The sequence below is a fragment of the Rhododendron vialii genome, chromosome 13a (assembly GCF_030253575.1).
Source record: "Rhododendron vialii isolate Sample 1 chromosome 13a, ASM3025357v1".
NCBI classification, from domain to species: domain Eukaryota; kingdom Viridiplantae; phylum Streptophyta; class Magnoliopsida; order Ericales; family Ericaceae; genus Rhododendron; species Rhododendron vialii.
This window is the reverse complement of record NC_080569.1, coordinates 18,440,121-18,453,879: the sequence shown is the minus strand read 5'-3', so window position 1 is coordinate 18,453,879 and position 13,759 is coordinate 18,440,121. Positions and strand designations below refer to the sequence as shown.

General features: G+C 41.1%; 1 protein-coding gene and 1 long non-coding RNA gene across 4 annotated transcripts; one reads left to right on the top strand and one right to left on the bottom strand.

The window, feature by feature from the left end:
- Window positions 1–1,795: 1,795 nt before the first annotated feature.
- LOC131312839 (uncharacterized) lies at window positions 1,796–2,061 on the bottom strand. The gene is made up of 2 exons (XR_009196000.1): window positions 1,930–2,061; window positions 1,796–1,895 (listed from the first exon to the last, which is right to left on the bottom strand). It is a non-coding gene; the product is annotated as an uncharacterized LOC131312839 (long non-coding RNA).
- On the top strand, window positions 1,894–13,283 carry LOC131312837 (uncharacterized protein At4g19900). Of its 3 annotated transcripts, XM_058340832.1 has the most exons (5): window positions 1,894–3,422; window positions 3,644–3,793; window positions 5,410–5,544; window positions 10,806–11,000; window positions 12,600–13,283. In XM_058340832.1, the coding sequence occupies exons 1-5, from the start codon at window positions 1,987–1,989 to the stop codon at window positions 12,784–12,786; spliced, it is 2,103 nt and encodes a 700-aa protein (XP_058196815.1). In that variant the 5' UTR covers window positions 1,894–1,986; the 3' UTR covers window positions 12,787–13,283. The 3 variants fall into 3 exon arrangements, with proteins under 3 accessions (XP_058196815.1, XP_058196816.1, XP_058196817.1); XM_058340833.1 differs by lacking the exon at window positions 3,644–3,793; XM_058340834.1 differs by lacking the exon at window positions 10,806–11,000.
- Window positions 13,284–13,759: the final 476 nt, after the last annotated feature.

Genomic DNA, 13,759 nt, shown 5'->3' with positions numbered 1-13,759 from the left:
ATGGGTAAGGTAAATCCTTTTGTACACTAGCGCTTGCGGAGATGGCCTGGACCTTGAAACACAATCACCATGGAAATTGTGGCTCAAATCCCTGCCGATTCTCTTAATATTGGGATGGAATTTAACAAATCATCATTATCAAGCCTTGAGGAGAATGCTACTTCTATTCCATGGGGAAAAAATCACTTGGTTTATCCATCTTGTCCGTAGGTGGACTTTTATTGAATGGCTGATTTTCTGAGGAGGCTTACAACTAAACGTCTGTTTGGAACTTGGGGAAAATAAAGGAAAAGGAAAGGAAAATGTATAGGAAATTTATTGTGCTTGATTCTTTGTTTTTTTTTTTTTCCTTTCTTTTCTTTTCCCTAGGTTTCAAACAAACCCTAAAGATGGACTTGTAGGTTAGGAATGAATGTGAATCCTAAATGTGTCCTTTGCAATTCTCACGATTCCCATGAGCATCTATTCTTTGAGTACTCTTATGCTGGACAAATTTGGGGGCTTTAGAGTGTTACATGACAAAGGTGTGCTATGCTTGGCAAAAGAGATGAGCTGGTGGAAAAGGCCATTGAGTTTGCATTAGCTCTAGGACGAAATTCAAGAACGTTGATTCTAAAAGGCTTCTAGCTACTGACTAGAGGGTTTCCTTCAGGATCTTTGATCCTCGATCCCGAGGTAGCTTTGCTTACTTCTATTTATACGTTTTGGATTGACTGATTTGTGTTTGTTTCCAGGTTCTATACCTGACTGTCGTTTGGGTTTGTTTGCTTTCATGGAATCAATAACCCCAAAAAGAAAAGTTATACATAAAAGGAAAACGGCACAACAACAATCATTAGCCACCATTAGAAATATCATTCCTTAGACAATAGAAGCGTAAGAAGGAATACATATATAGGTTCTAATTCATAGAATGCATACAAAGGACACATAAATGAATCACCTTAATGCCCAGGTTTCTATGCCAGAATTGGTACAGTTTTGTGGTATTGTGCATAATATACTGTAACCTAACAGCTCCTCACCAAAAGGGCTCTGATCACACCTATCAAAAACCAATCTATTTCTTCAAAATCCATTCCCACTTATTAGCATTACAGGTAGCTTTTCTTGACTAGGTAACAACCTAGCTACAAGCATTATTAACTTAAGCATATCTACTTTTCAACTTGTTCAAGCCATTTCTATTTTGGAACGAGTTACATCAAAAAAGGAAAACAACACTCCGACACAAACTTATAAGAACAAGTTAGTGTTCATATGCTGGCCAATTTTACTTCCAAACTGCGCCTAGGGTTTCATAGTAACCCTTACCCCCTGCAACTCCAATTTTACAAGCGTCATAATGGATTTTGCTTATTTTTGTCGCGACTCCATTGCTCCGATTTGGTTTTTCAACCAAAAAATCGCCTCCAATGGTAGAACAAATAAAGAGAGCAGAGAACCCCAGAGAGAGAGGATAAAGCAAAGAACGACGAAGAGAAGAGAAGAAGGAGAGAGAGGGAGAGGAACATACCAGTTGTGCAGAGAGAGAGGAGAGTCCGTCGATGAGAGCAGTAGACGATGAGGAAGGATTTGGGAGCAATTGAGAATTAGGGCTTTTTTACTGGTATATAAAAGGGAGGGTATAATTGTCAATTCAACTTCACACACCATGTCTTGGTAAATATTTTTCCTTGTATCATTAGAATGGTGATTTTGAGAGTGAAGACCATCAGATGGTAAATAAACCTGGTCCCCCCCGCCTCTGCCCGGTGATTTTCCCCTCCAAAAAATAGGACCACTTGGCATTCGCGAGGAAAGAGCACTTCGCTGGCGTGGTTCAACTAATTCCAGCTAGAGGTACTACTCCTTCGCAGTACTGCATAATCTACCGGCGACTGGACAGCCTCTCTCTCCCTCTGTCTCTCTCTCTCTCTCTCTCTCGACCTCGACCTCGATATATGTATAGTTACATATATCCACTTGAACACCTGACGGACTGAGATGCTAAGGAACCTACGTGCACGGCGGCGACCCCGCTACGGCGCTCACCTGTGCGCCTTGATCGCCGCCCTCCTACTCCTCCTATCAGTGTCTATCCTCCATAGCCGCCTCGGATCCGACCGAGGAGGAGACTCACGTAATCGCCACTACCACCTAATATCCGCCGACGACGTCGTTCTCGATCCCTTACTCGGTGACGCCGATCCCGACGACGCACGTTCCCTCAATAATAAATCGGACGACCGCATTGACGAGCTCGACGAAGTCGTCCAGGTTTCCAATGCGGAAGAGATTCTCGGAGGGGGGGTAGATTCGGAAGAAGAAGAAGAAGTAGGCGGAGCCGATCAGTCCTATAAGGTTTCTAATTACTACTTCGATCATATCAACGGCGTCATCCGACGCGGTTTCGATAAGCGCTCCATCGATCAGTGGGAGGATTACGAGAGCTTCGATGCGAATTTAGTAGGGATTGAGGATCAAAGCAAAGTTGCCATCGGTTCCGATGACGTGGCAGTGGACGAAGGGGTGAGGAGGAAGGTGGTTGAGGTGAAGGGGATTGAGGACTTGCTTTTGTTGAAGACTGGAGGTAGGGTTTCGAAATTGAGGGAAGGTTGGGGCCCTTGGTTTGATGCCAAGAGTGATTTCTTGAGGAGGGATAGGATGTTCAAGTCCAATTTGGAGGTTCTGAATCCACTGAATAATCGCCTTTTGCAAGACCCTGATGGGGTTGGGGTAACTGGGCTGACTAGGGGCGATAAGCTTGTTCAAAAGGGCTTGTTGAATGAATTCAAGAAAGTGCCATTTCTTGCCAAGAAACCACTAGGGATAGAAGATTCGGATTTGAAATCTGAGGTGCTAGAAAAGGATGTGAAGGCCACAGAAGTTGATAGTGTTCAGCAAGGAAGGAGCCAAATGAAGAGGGTAGAGAGACGGACCTTGGATGAAAATGCTAGCAAAATTTCCTTTAATAGTGGGATTGGTGATGGTAGTGAAGCTTTGAGTGAAACAGCTAATAATTTGCCATTGAGGAGTCATAGGAGTAAGGGAATTGAACAGAGAACTGTGGAAAGTCGTATTGGCAAGGTTTTTGATTCGTCTACTAGTGATTCGGTTCGATCAGGTGGCTTGAAAAAGGTGGAAGCTAATGGTGGGATTCGTTCTGAGTTGTCTGGTCAAGTATATGCTAATGGAAAGAGATGGGGCTACTTTCCCGGTTTGCATCCTGGGCTATCTTTTTTGAACTTTATGGATGGATTCTTTAGGAAAGGGAAGTGTTCTATGAGGGTTTTCATGGTATGGAACTCTCCACCATGGATGTTCAGCGTTAGGCAACAACGAGGTCTTGAAAGCCTTCTGTTTCAACACCGTAATGCTTGTGTAGTGGTGTTCTCTGAGACCGTTGAGCTTAACTTTTTCGAAGGATTTGTGAAAGATGGGTAATCGCTCTATCTACTCTCGCTACTTCTTTGGATTTCTTTGTAACTTTCTAGTAATTGTCTCTTATCATATTTGTCAACATATGGGTCTGAATTCTTATGTGCACTCTTGTGTGTGTTTATTGTGGTGGCCTTCAATTTTTTGCTAGAATAAACCATGTATCAACAATCTGGCCTTCAGAGTGGTGTAAGGGTTAAACATATTTTTACCTGTTTGCCAGTTTCAAAGTAGCTGTTGTCATGCCAAATCTTGATGAGCTCTTGAAGGATACGCCCACCCATATATTTGCTTCAGTCTGGTTTGAATGGAGAAAGATAAACTTGTATGCTACTCACTACAGCGAACTTGTACGGCTTGCTGCTCTCTACAAGTAGGTTTGATTTGTATTTTTGACACCTGTGTATTTTGTAAGCGAGGACTCTGATTTTGTCAATATCAGCACGTGCATGTTTTCATCGGCTTATTAACCTTTTTGGTCTCCAAAGTATTCAGAAAATCTCAATTTAGTCCCCAATCTAAAAATTGGAGACATTTAGTCCCCATAGTATCAATTTTGTACCATTCAAGTCCCCAAGTCCAACACCGTTAGCTTCATCCGTCAAAATGAAGGGCATCCTTGTCATTTTGCCCACCCAAACCCTCTGGACGCCTAGATCTGCTACCCCAAACGTTAAAAAAATGGTTGTGGTGGTTCCGACTGGTGGAGGAAAAAGTGGTGGTTGTTTAGGTGGTGGTAAGAAGGTGGTGATGTGGGTGAGAAAGAGGAGAAAGAGAGAGTGTGCAGAGAGGGAAGTGGGGAGGTGAAGGAGAGAGTCTGAGCTGCCACAGCAGCTACGGCAGCAGCAGCAACGTGCACGACAGCAGCGTCTAGGCGGCAACTGGTCCGCGGTAATCTTTTCCAAGAAGAAAAGGAGAGAGAGAAAGGAGGATGGGAAAGGGAGAGCAAAGAAGAGAAGAGGAAGAAGGAGGTAGAGGTAGAGGTGTGGAAGAGAGAGGTGGGCAGTGGGCGGCCATGGCTGCCGTTTTGTTGTTTCCATCTTTCTCTCTTTTTTTCGCTTTGTTTCTTAGAAAAAAAGGGGAAGCTGAGAGGTGAAGGGGAGTGGGGAAAAGGAAGAAGAAGGAGGAGAGGAAGAAGAGGAGAGGAGAGAGCGGTGGGACGGTGGCAGAGGCCGGAGGCCATTGCTGCCACTGAATTTTTTTTTATTTTCCATTTTCTTCTGTTCTTTAAACAATTTACTGGGCTACTATCCAACAGCCCGAGAAAGAGTGAGGAGAAGAGAGTGTACCGGAGAGACGAGTTCGCCGGGATGGTCGCCGGCAACCATGGATGCCGCACCACTTTTCCCTTTTTTCTCTTCTTTTTTTTTTCCCTGTTTTTATTTTGACAGAAATATGGGGTTGGGCGAAATGACGAGGATGCCCTTTATTTTGACAGATGAAACTAACGGTGTTAGACGTGGGGACTTGATTAGTACAAAATTGATACTATGGGGACTAAATGTCTCCAATTTTTAGATTGGAGACTAAATTGAGATTTTCTGAACACTTTGGGGACCAAAAAGGTTAATAAGCCTGTTTTCATCGCTTAATAAAGCAGTGGTTATCATTATTTGGGGAAGAGAATGTATCAGCTCTAGACGACATATATGAAACAGGTCGCGAATAGTGTAATAGTTGAGTAAAGTTTGCTCTGAATCTTTCTTTATAGTCTCTGTCCTACTCCCCTGTGTGTTTCTAGATACTGCATGCTTGGGGATCTGATTTCCTTCTGTTACATGTCAAAGTAGTAATTAGTAAACCATTTCAGCAATTTCACATACTTTTTCTGGTTGGTCCCATTCAACATTCTTTTGTTTTCTTTTGCATCTGGAGGGTGATACTGTTCTGAACTACAAATGTATTTCAAGTCAAATTTATACCAAGTATTAGTTCACTTTTATTTCTTTTGGTTTACTACGGTTACATGTGTTCCGATATGTTATTCAGATATGGTGGACTCTATCTTGATTCTGACATTTTGGTATTGAGACCACTGTCTTCACTTAATAACACTGTTGGCTTGGAGGATCTGCAAGCTGGAAGTTCCCTGAATGGTGCTGTGATGTCATTTGGAAAGCACAGGTAGCCTTCTCTTGTAAGAGAGTTCACTTTTTGTGTCTTCTTATGTTTGAAATTGCATAGAGTTTATATTGAATCCTTCCTCGTTTACCTTGTTTTGTGTCTTCTTATATTGAATCCTTCCTTGTTTGCCTTGTTTAAGCGTTTTTATTTCTATGATGTCAATTTTGATAAGTATGTGAACAGAGTGACAATCTTAGAAGCCTAACCCACCAGCTCCTGGTGTCTTACCCCATTATACGGATTAAAGCCAACTTTGTTTATTTACATTCATAAGGCCTTTCCGGCAACTTTGGTAGTCAGGCCAAGATGGGCCCACACCATGGAATATTGGTTATTCATAAGCAGAACTAACTTGATGTTTAACTTTATAGGGAAAGGATATACCCTTTCCTATTGCCGCAGAGTGGCTCCAACAAACTTATAGTTCAATCTGACAATAAACATCTAACGAAACTTGTACACTTAAAGATTAGTTGACAGTTTTAATGGAGGCATATAAAACTCTTGAGTAAATGACTACCCCTCTTGGAATTGTCATTTAAAATTCAATAAGTTTTTTGGGTTTTTGCCATTTTTGTGTGTGGGTAAATCAGCTTAAAATAAAAACTAAAGGCCATCCGAATATACAACCTACAAGGGGCATACCCCAAGAAGAATAGAAAAGGAATAGAAATGAAAGAAAATTAGGATGGCCTACCCCAAGCGGCTACATCGAGCTAGTGGGAAATATAACAAATGTTTCCTATCCATCTAGAAAGAGGGAACGAAACAAATGGCAAAAATTACATATGATTGAACCTATCAACTAGATACACAATCTGCTGCATAATTGAACCTTATACAAAGGCAGCAATCTCAGCTTCTAGGAAAGTAGAGGGAACTTGGGGCCCAATTGGAATGTAATGCATGAAAGAGGCCCAGAACGTCCAAGATGAATGCCCTTGAACTGTTCAAACTTAAATCACATAGCCTAACCAAAATGTGAGAGTGTACAAGGCACAAGGTGAGGCCTTTACACAAACAGCAAAAGAGTGGCCTGTGCACAACCAGCTAATGATAAATATCCGAAGGACAGCACCCTTCGATTGGAAGAATGAAATACCATAGCAAAATTAAAACATGCGCGAATAAATTCCAAGGGACAACCCCCCTAGGATAGGCAATAAAATTATAAGCATGAGTCCAACTCAAATACATTTACAACAAGAGAGAGAGAAATTATAATTGATAATGGAGCGCCACACCAGCTCCAGATTTTGCAATAACAGCTAATCGAAAGAGAAGAACATGCATGAATGACCATAGAAAAGTCATGTACCCATGGGACTTCTTTAAGCCGAACAAAACATGAACCAAGTAAGACCCACAAATGAACTGCAGGTAATAACTTGATCCAGCCTACTACATTTGAACTGAGAATGCATATGAAAAGGACGAGAAGAAAAGAAAAGAAAAACCCTTTTGTTTTTATGGTGCTTACGCCAATCTCCCTTGAAAACCTCACATCTCCCACTCTTCTTTTCACTGGAAAGCATAAGGGGAAAATGGTTCTAACCCTCTCCCTCTGCTAGTGCTCACATGATTCCCCAACTATGTATTACCTCCACTCCAAAGAAAGGGATACTAACACACAGCTCATGGGAATCACACGTTCACACTTTTAGGAATGGGAATAATGCGTATGAAACACATCCTCCAAACAGTGATATGGTTGCCCCTGTGCCCACACACACAAGCAGTTTAAGGTAGTTACCACATATATAGGAGTAATAGGAGAGGATCAAATTGCTGACAACACGTTCATGAGTGCCTCATGATGAACTAGCTTTTTGCAAATGGACAACCACTGAATCAAATCATAGCACATTAGTCCAATATATCACAACTCATTACATAGGTTTGACACTGGACAAGAAAGAGGGAGAAGGCGAGAGAGGCACACACAAGGGTCAAAACCCTAATTCTCAAATTCTCACTAATCAAGTCTGCCGATTACATCATTGAGCATCTTATTTATAGACTCAGCCCTAATGGAAATAAAAAGGAAATATTAAAAATAACGTAATTAAATATTTAAATGCCTCCTATTTCTAATAATTAAAATAACAAAATTACCAAAGACACTTATTGGACCAAAAAAACTTAATTCTACGCATCAGGCCCATAGCCTTTACTTGGGGCTTCCAAAGCAGACAACTATGGTCCAACCAATCAACGGCTACCCCATCAATTCTCCTCAACTCGACTCCGGTGAGTTAGGCACAGGACCAAGGATACCCCATCTGAAGGAGGGACACGCCTAATCAACGAAGAGGTCTTCTTCAACTTGACGGTGTGTGAATCGGTGGCACAAGTAAGAGTGCACTTCGTGTACACCGGCAACGAAAGAATAAGTATTGGTACGCCTGCATGCTCAACATTGCGATCCCATATCCATGTGCAGCCCAAAAGAATGTGGCAAAGCTTAAGAGGAAGAACATCACACATCACTGTTTCCTTGAGTTTGCCAATAGTGAATGTCGCGGGACACTGCTTGTCAACCTTAAGCTTCGTGTTAGTGATCCATGCTACATGATAATCAACTGTTAAACCCAATTTCTCCACAGCTTCCTCGGATACGGCATTCGTACAACTCCCTGTATCAATCACTAATGAGCACACTTGGTCATTACACTTTACCCTTGTATGAAAAGTCTGCCCACGCTGCAACTTCTCAAGGTTTGGTTTATCTCCCTTAGTAGCAAGTAGAGGACGAATGATTCCAAGCACAATCACTTCATAATCAGATTCCTCATCGGATTCAGGATTAAGAGGCTCAACATTTTGAAGATTAAATGGTTTCTCCAATTTTTGTTCCTCAAACAAGTGGACTTAGTATGATGTTTGAAACCGTGACAATTATATCTGAAGGGCAAATTACAGCAACAGACTTAACAGGCAAATTAAGTTTAGGAGAAGGGCAGTCTTTAGCATGATGTCTGAAACTATGACAATTAAAACAAGTGAACTTAGTATTACCTCCGTATGGAGTCGGAGAAGGAGAAGCAGTAGCACGGGGAGGGTGATCCAAGAACTTGTTACAGATGGGATCCACAAAAGTTCTTTCACTCCTTGTAAGGGATTCCAGCAAAGGGCGTACGGGAACCTTCTTCTTATCCTCCTCTTCCATTTGAAGGGCTACTTGGACTGCATCTGCCATGTTGTACAATCTACTAGCAGCCAATCCCCAAGAGATTTATGGATTCAAACCCTGACGATACATTTAGATCATCACATCTTCATTCCATGGGAACTTGGATCTAGTCACCAAACTATAGAACAATCGGGTGTACTCTTCCACAGACTTGCTCCCTTGTGTCAACTGAGTAAACTGCACACGTTGCTTGTAACTCGGTGGAATCATTGCAATTTTCATGTCCTGCCATACACAAATAGCAACATAATGTTCCCTTTGAAATTTAGTCCACCAAATTCTAGTTGTACCCTTCAACTTGGCTTCGGCCAAAAGTAATTTTCTTTCCTTTGTCATTTGGTACCAATGAAAGAAACTCTCTAAGCTATGCACCCAATCAAAAAATACCTCTGGATCGTGGTCCCCATTAAAGTCTGCAACTTCTAGCTTTGCTCCTCTGTCAACATCAGTTAACAGTGGATCTTCTACCGTGTGTTGTGTCCCATATCCTGGAATTTGTGGAGAAACATTGGCAGACCCACTAGCTTGAGCTTTAGCTTTCAGTTTACTTCCCAAACCTGTGGCTTCTAATTTTTCCACAAGTGCTTTTATTTGTGCAACATCTTCATTCAGTACTTGTTGTGCCTTATTAATCTCTTCCACTGATTTCTTCAAGCCTAGTTGTTCTTGAGATAGACCATCAAATTTTGAGTTCAACTCAGCATTGGTAACCCTGGTTATGACTGGGGATAAGGGTTTTTTATTTATTTATTTTTTTTGTAAACTAGGGGTGGAGTGAACTGGGTTATGTAGATGGACTGGATTGGTCGGGATTAGAACAGGTAAGTAGGCTGGTCGTGTGTCTGATCTGAGTGGGCTGATTAGGCTTAGTGGGTGAGTGGACTTTAACCATAGAGCTGGGTTTGGTTTTGAGTTCAAATGGGTCAAGGCGTAATAAAACCTATTTACCAGTTTACCTTGTGAAGGTTGTAATAACGCTGGAAGCTGTAGATTGCAACTTCAACAATGATCACTGCGACTGAAACGTGGTGAGGGTCGATCTGATTGGGTTGGTTTTTGGGGTTCGACCAGACAGTAAAGAAAAGGACTACGACGTTGGGTAGTCGCGGTGGGATGCGAGGCGCGATGATAGTGCATCTTGTACAGTACCGGGGATTGCGAGTGATGCCAACGATAGACGGATGTGGGAGAAGAAAGAGAGAGAGAAAGAAAGTGAGGGGAAGATGGATCTCGAGTCGAAGCTCTGATACCACTTGACGCTGGACAAGAAAGAGGGCGAAGGGGAGAGGGGCACACACAAGGGTCAATACCCTAATTCTCAAATTCTCATTAATCAAGTCTGCTGATTACATCGTTGAGTATCTATTTATAGACTCATAACCCTGATGGAAATTAAAAGGAAACATTAAAAATAACCTAATTAAATATTTAAATGCCTCCTATTACTAATAATTAAAATAACAAAATTGCCAAAGACACTTATTGGACCAAAAAGACTTAATTCTACGCATCGGGTCCATAGCCTTTACTTGGGGCTTCCAAAGCGGACAACATGGTCCAACCAATCAACGGCTACCCCATCAAGGTTAAGAAGCAGTATTAACAGAATTGAGAGAGCAACTAGAATTGGATAAGTTCCATTCAGAAATAAACCAACTCGCTTGGGGACCTCGGGGAAGTTTGGGAAACACAGGAGTCTAGATCTGACAAGTAAGCAAATCTTATGCACGACAACCTCAGCAGAACGGGTTTTTGCCTTTTGTCAAGTCTAGTGGTAGAGATAATTCAATTTCTTTAGGATGCATGACAGCCCCTTTTGCATTTTAACTGTTGACAAAAGGAGGTTTCGAGTATATTATTGACTGTGGCTATTTCTTTTTTGGAGAGAGAGAGAGAGAGAGAGAGAGAGAGAGAGAGAGAATATTGTATATTTGTATTGGTGCAACCCTAATATATTCTATTTTTCAGTATCCACATCGGACGTAACTGATTCTTTCCGAACATCAATAGCTGTTTTTGTTGCATTGGTTTTCTTTTCTTCATCTGAGATTTGAATGTTTCCACGCAGTCCTTTCATAATGGAGTGCTTGACTGAGTTTTATTCTACATATGACGATAACCGCTTGCAGTGGAACGGCGCTGGACTTTTGACAAGAGCAGCCAGAAATTTCTTGAGAAACAAGAATGCTTCTGACAATAGGGTAGAGCTTGAATTGCAACCTTCTTTCATCTTCTTCCCTGTTAGCCGGAACAACATTATAAGGTACTTCCAAAATCATGCCAAACTCGTTGTGTTTGTGCAAGAATTCAAGGTTTGTGTTTCTCCTGAGCATTTCATCAGCTCGACCAACAGAGACAGAATTTTGTTTTAGCTAAGAAACCCTGTGAAACTGTTGAGTATTTTCACTAGTTAGTGTTTTTCATCTAGTCGTTAGTATTTACAAAGAAAATATCTAATATGCTAATAATGCTTGGTGCTGCCTTGGTTATACATACCTTGGCAATTGATATTTTATAATACTGTGTGATATAGTGGCTTGGTGCTGCAAGCTTCCAAAGTGTTTAGTCATTCTCTAGAAAGAAAAACAATAGCCACAATGAGCCTTATTCTTTAAATTCTGATCCTCTAGGCAACATGTTTCACTAGTAATTGGCTGCACTCCATCTATGGCATAATTTTCAAATAATTTTCTCGACATATTAGGCAGGGCAGCAGAAGTAATGGTTTTCACTATTTTCCCTTTTATCATGGGGCAAAACAAAGGGAAAACTTCCATGGCTTAGTAGATGGGCTGTAAATTGATCTATTTGTCCAATTGCTTCATCGGGGGCAGGGAGCAAGCCGGCTTGTGCATCAAAGAAGTATGTTTTAAGGAATTTTGTGTAACAAGTCATTTGACCTTGCATCCTATGCAGTTCTCATGCACTTGAGACATTTTATGGAAGTGTCCAATAAGAAATTCCATGGGGGCCAAAGAAACATCTTTCCATTTTCTTCATTATGAGCTACATGTTAAAGTTCTCATGCATTTATCCACCTGGTTGAAAACCAGGTGAATGTCCTTTGTAGATTCTGTTTGTCACGATTTTCTATTACTTCCTCCATCCCTATTTGTTTCTCTAGTTTTGGGATCCCAACTTATTAAGGGAGCAAAATGATTATTATGAAAAGACATTGAAATTCCTAATGCTGTGTTTTGATGAGTTTTTGAGAAATTTTTTATGGGAGTAATGATTGGAAGTAAGAGGAATGAGTGGAGAGAGATAGAGAGAGAAATGAGAATAATGATTGGAGATAGGGTAATGAGTGGAGAGTAATAATTGGAAGTAGGGGTAATGAATATTTTGAGTTGGAATTTTTTTTTTAAAAAGGGAAACGAACAAGGCATTTAAAATATCCTCATTTTTATAGCATTAATTGAGAGTGCACTCTTTTCAATGCCTATTATTGTACTCTAACTCTTTTTTTTGTGCTTTAAAAGGGAAGGGCATAAATGGAACTTTCAAGAGTCAAACTTAGAATGGGAAAATATTTTGGGACATGGATAAGCTAAAAAGTAGATAAACAAATTGGGACGGTGGGAGTATTACTGTATGTCCAGAAAATGATAATTTAGGAAAATGGCCAATACATACAGTATCTACAAAAAAGAAGAGCAACTGACTTTTGGGCTTATTGAAATTCCCGCCTATGGATTATAGGTGCTTATAGTTCTGGATACAGCACCGTTCATCTCAATTGCTTTCCTTTTCTTCCTGTAACCATCTTGTTTGTCCATCCTCAAAATTTTAGATCAGTAATTTCACCACTTCTGTTCATTGAAGTTCTATGTTCTTCCTTTTCCCTTTTGAGTTGGAACAGGTACTTCTCTGCACCTGCAACAGAGTCTGAAAGAACTCAACAAGATGAACTGTTTCAAAAGATGGCAGATAAATCATTCACATTTCATTTTTGGAACAGCTTAACATCTGCTCTAGTTCCAGAGCCCGAAAGCCTTGTATCCAAGCTTCTTAACCGTCACTGTATCCGATGTTCTGATGTGTTGTAGTTTTCGTGATACCTAAAATTTCTCAACATAATGCTTAAAAGCAGAATGTTGGATTGCAATATCACAGAAGCATCCTTTTGTCCACTGCCTATGCAACTGAAGCTGAAAGCTATGAAGCTCATTGCAGCCGTGGAGATCGAACAGATCTATGACAACCGATGGTCCAAAGTAATTTCTTTATGCACGATACTAGATGAAGTTTGTTTGCTGAGTGCATCACATCCTAACAACCAACATAGAGAATGTAAATGTATCAAAACTTGGAGAAGAATCCTTTTTTGGTTCCCGCAAGTAAGCTCTCTCTCCCCCGATCAAGAAGAAAGCATAAAGCTATTTATGATTACTTCCCGAAAAAAAGCAGCTATTTGTGATTATTTTGGTTTAGTGGTTGAAACTCTACTTATTAATTTTGAGGTGGGGAGTTCAATTATGATGTGAGACACTTTGTGCATTTAAAAGTGAGTCTTTTTAATCTCATGTCCCATTGAAGTGTCCAATCTCATGTGAAAGTCTTTCTAGAAATGAGACCTGTTGTCCGAGATGATAGAAAAGGGAACACCAATCCTCGTGATGATGTTCCTCCACGTGAACTTTTTCACCATCGGTTCAGTGATTTTCGCAAGAGGCTCTACCTCTATCCACTTTGTGAAGTAGTCAGTTGTTACCAACAAAAATTTCCTATTTCCAGAAGCCTTTGGCAATGGACCCATGATATCCATCCCCCACTGGGCAAACAGCCAAGAGCTTGTAAGCGGCACCAGATCTTCGGCCGGTGATCGTATGATTGGGGCAAACCTTTGGCATTTCTTGCACCCTTTTACGTAAGCCTTTGCATCTTCTTGCATGTGCGGCCATCAATAGCCTTGAAATATTGTTTGGTGGGCCATGGATCGTCTGCCAGCATGTCCTCTGCACGTCCCCTCGTGGATCTTGTAAAGGATCTTATCTACCATTAAGGGATGCACACACAGTA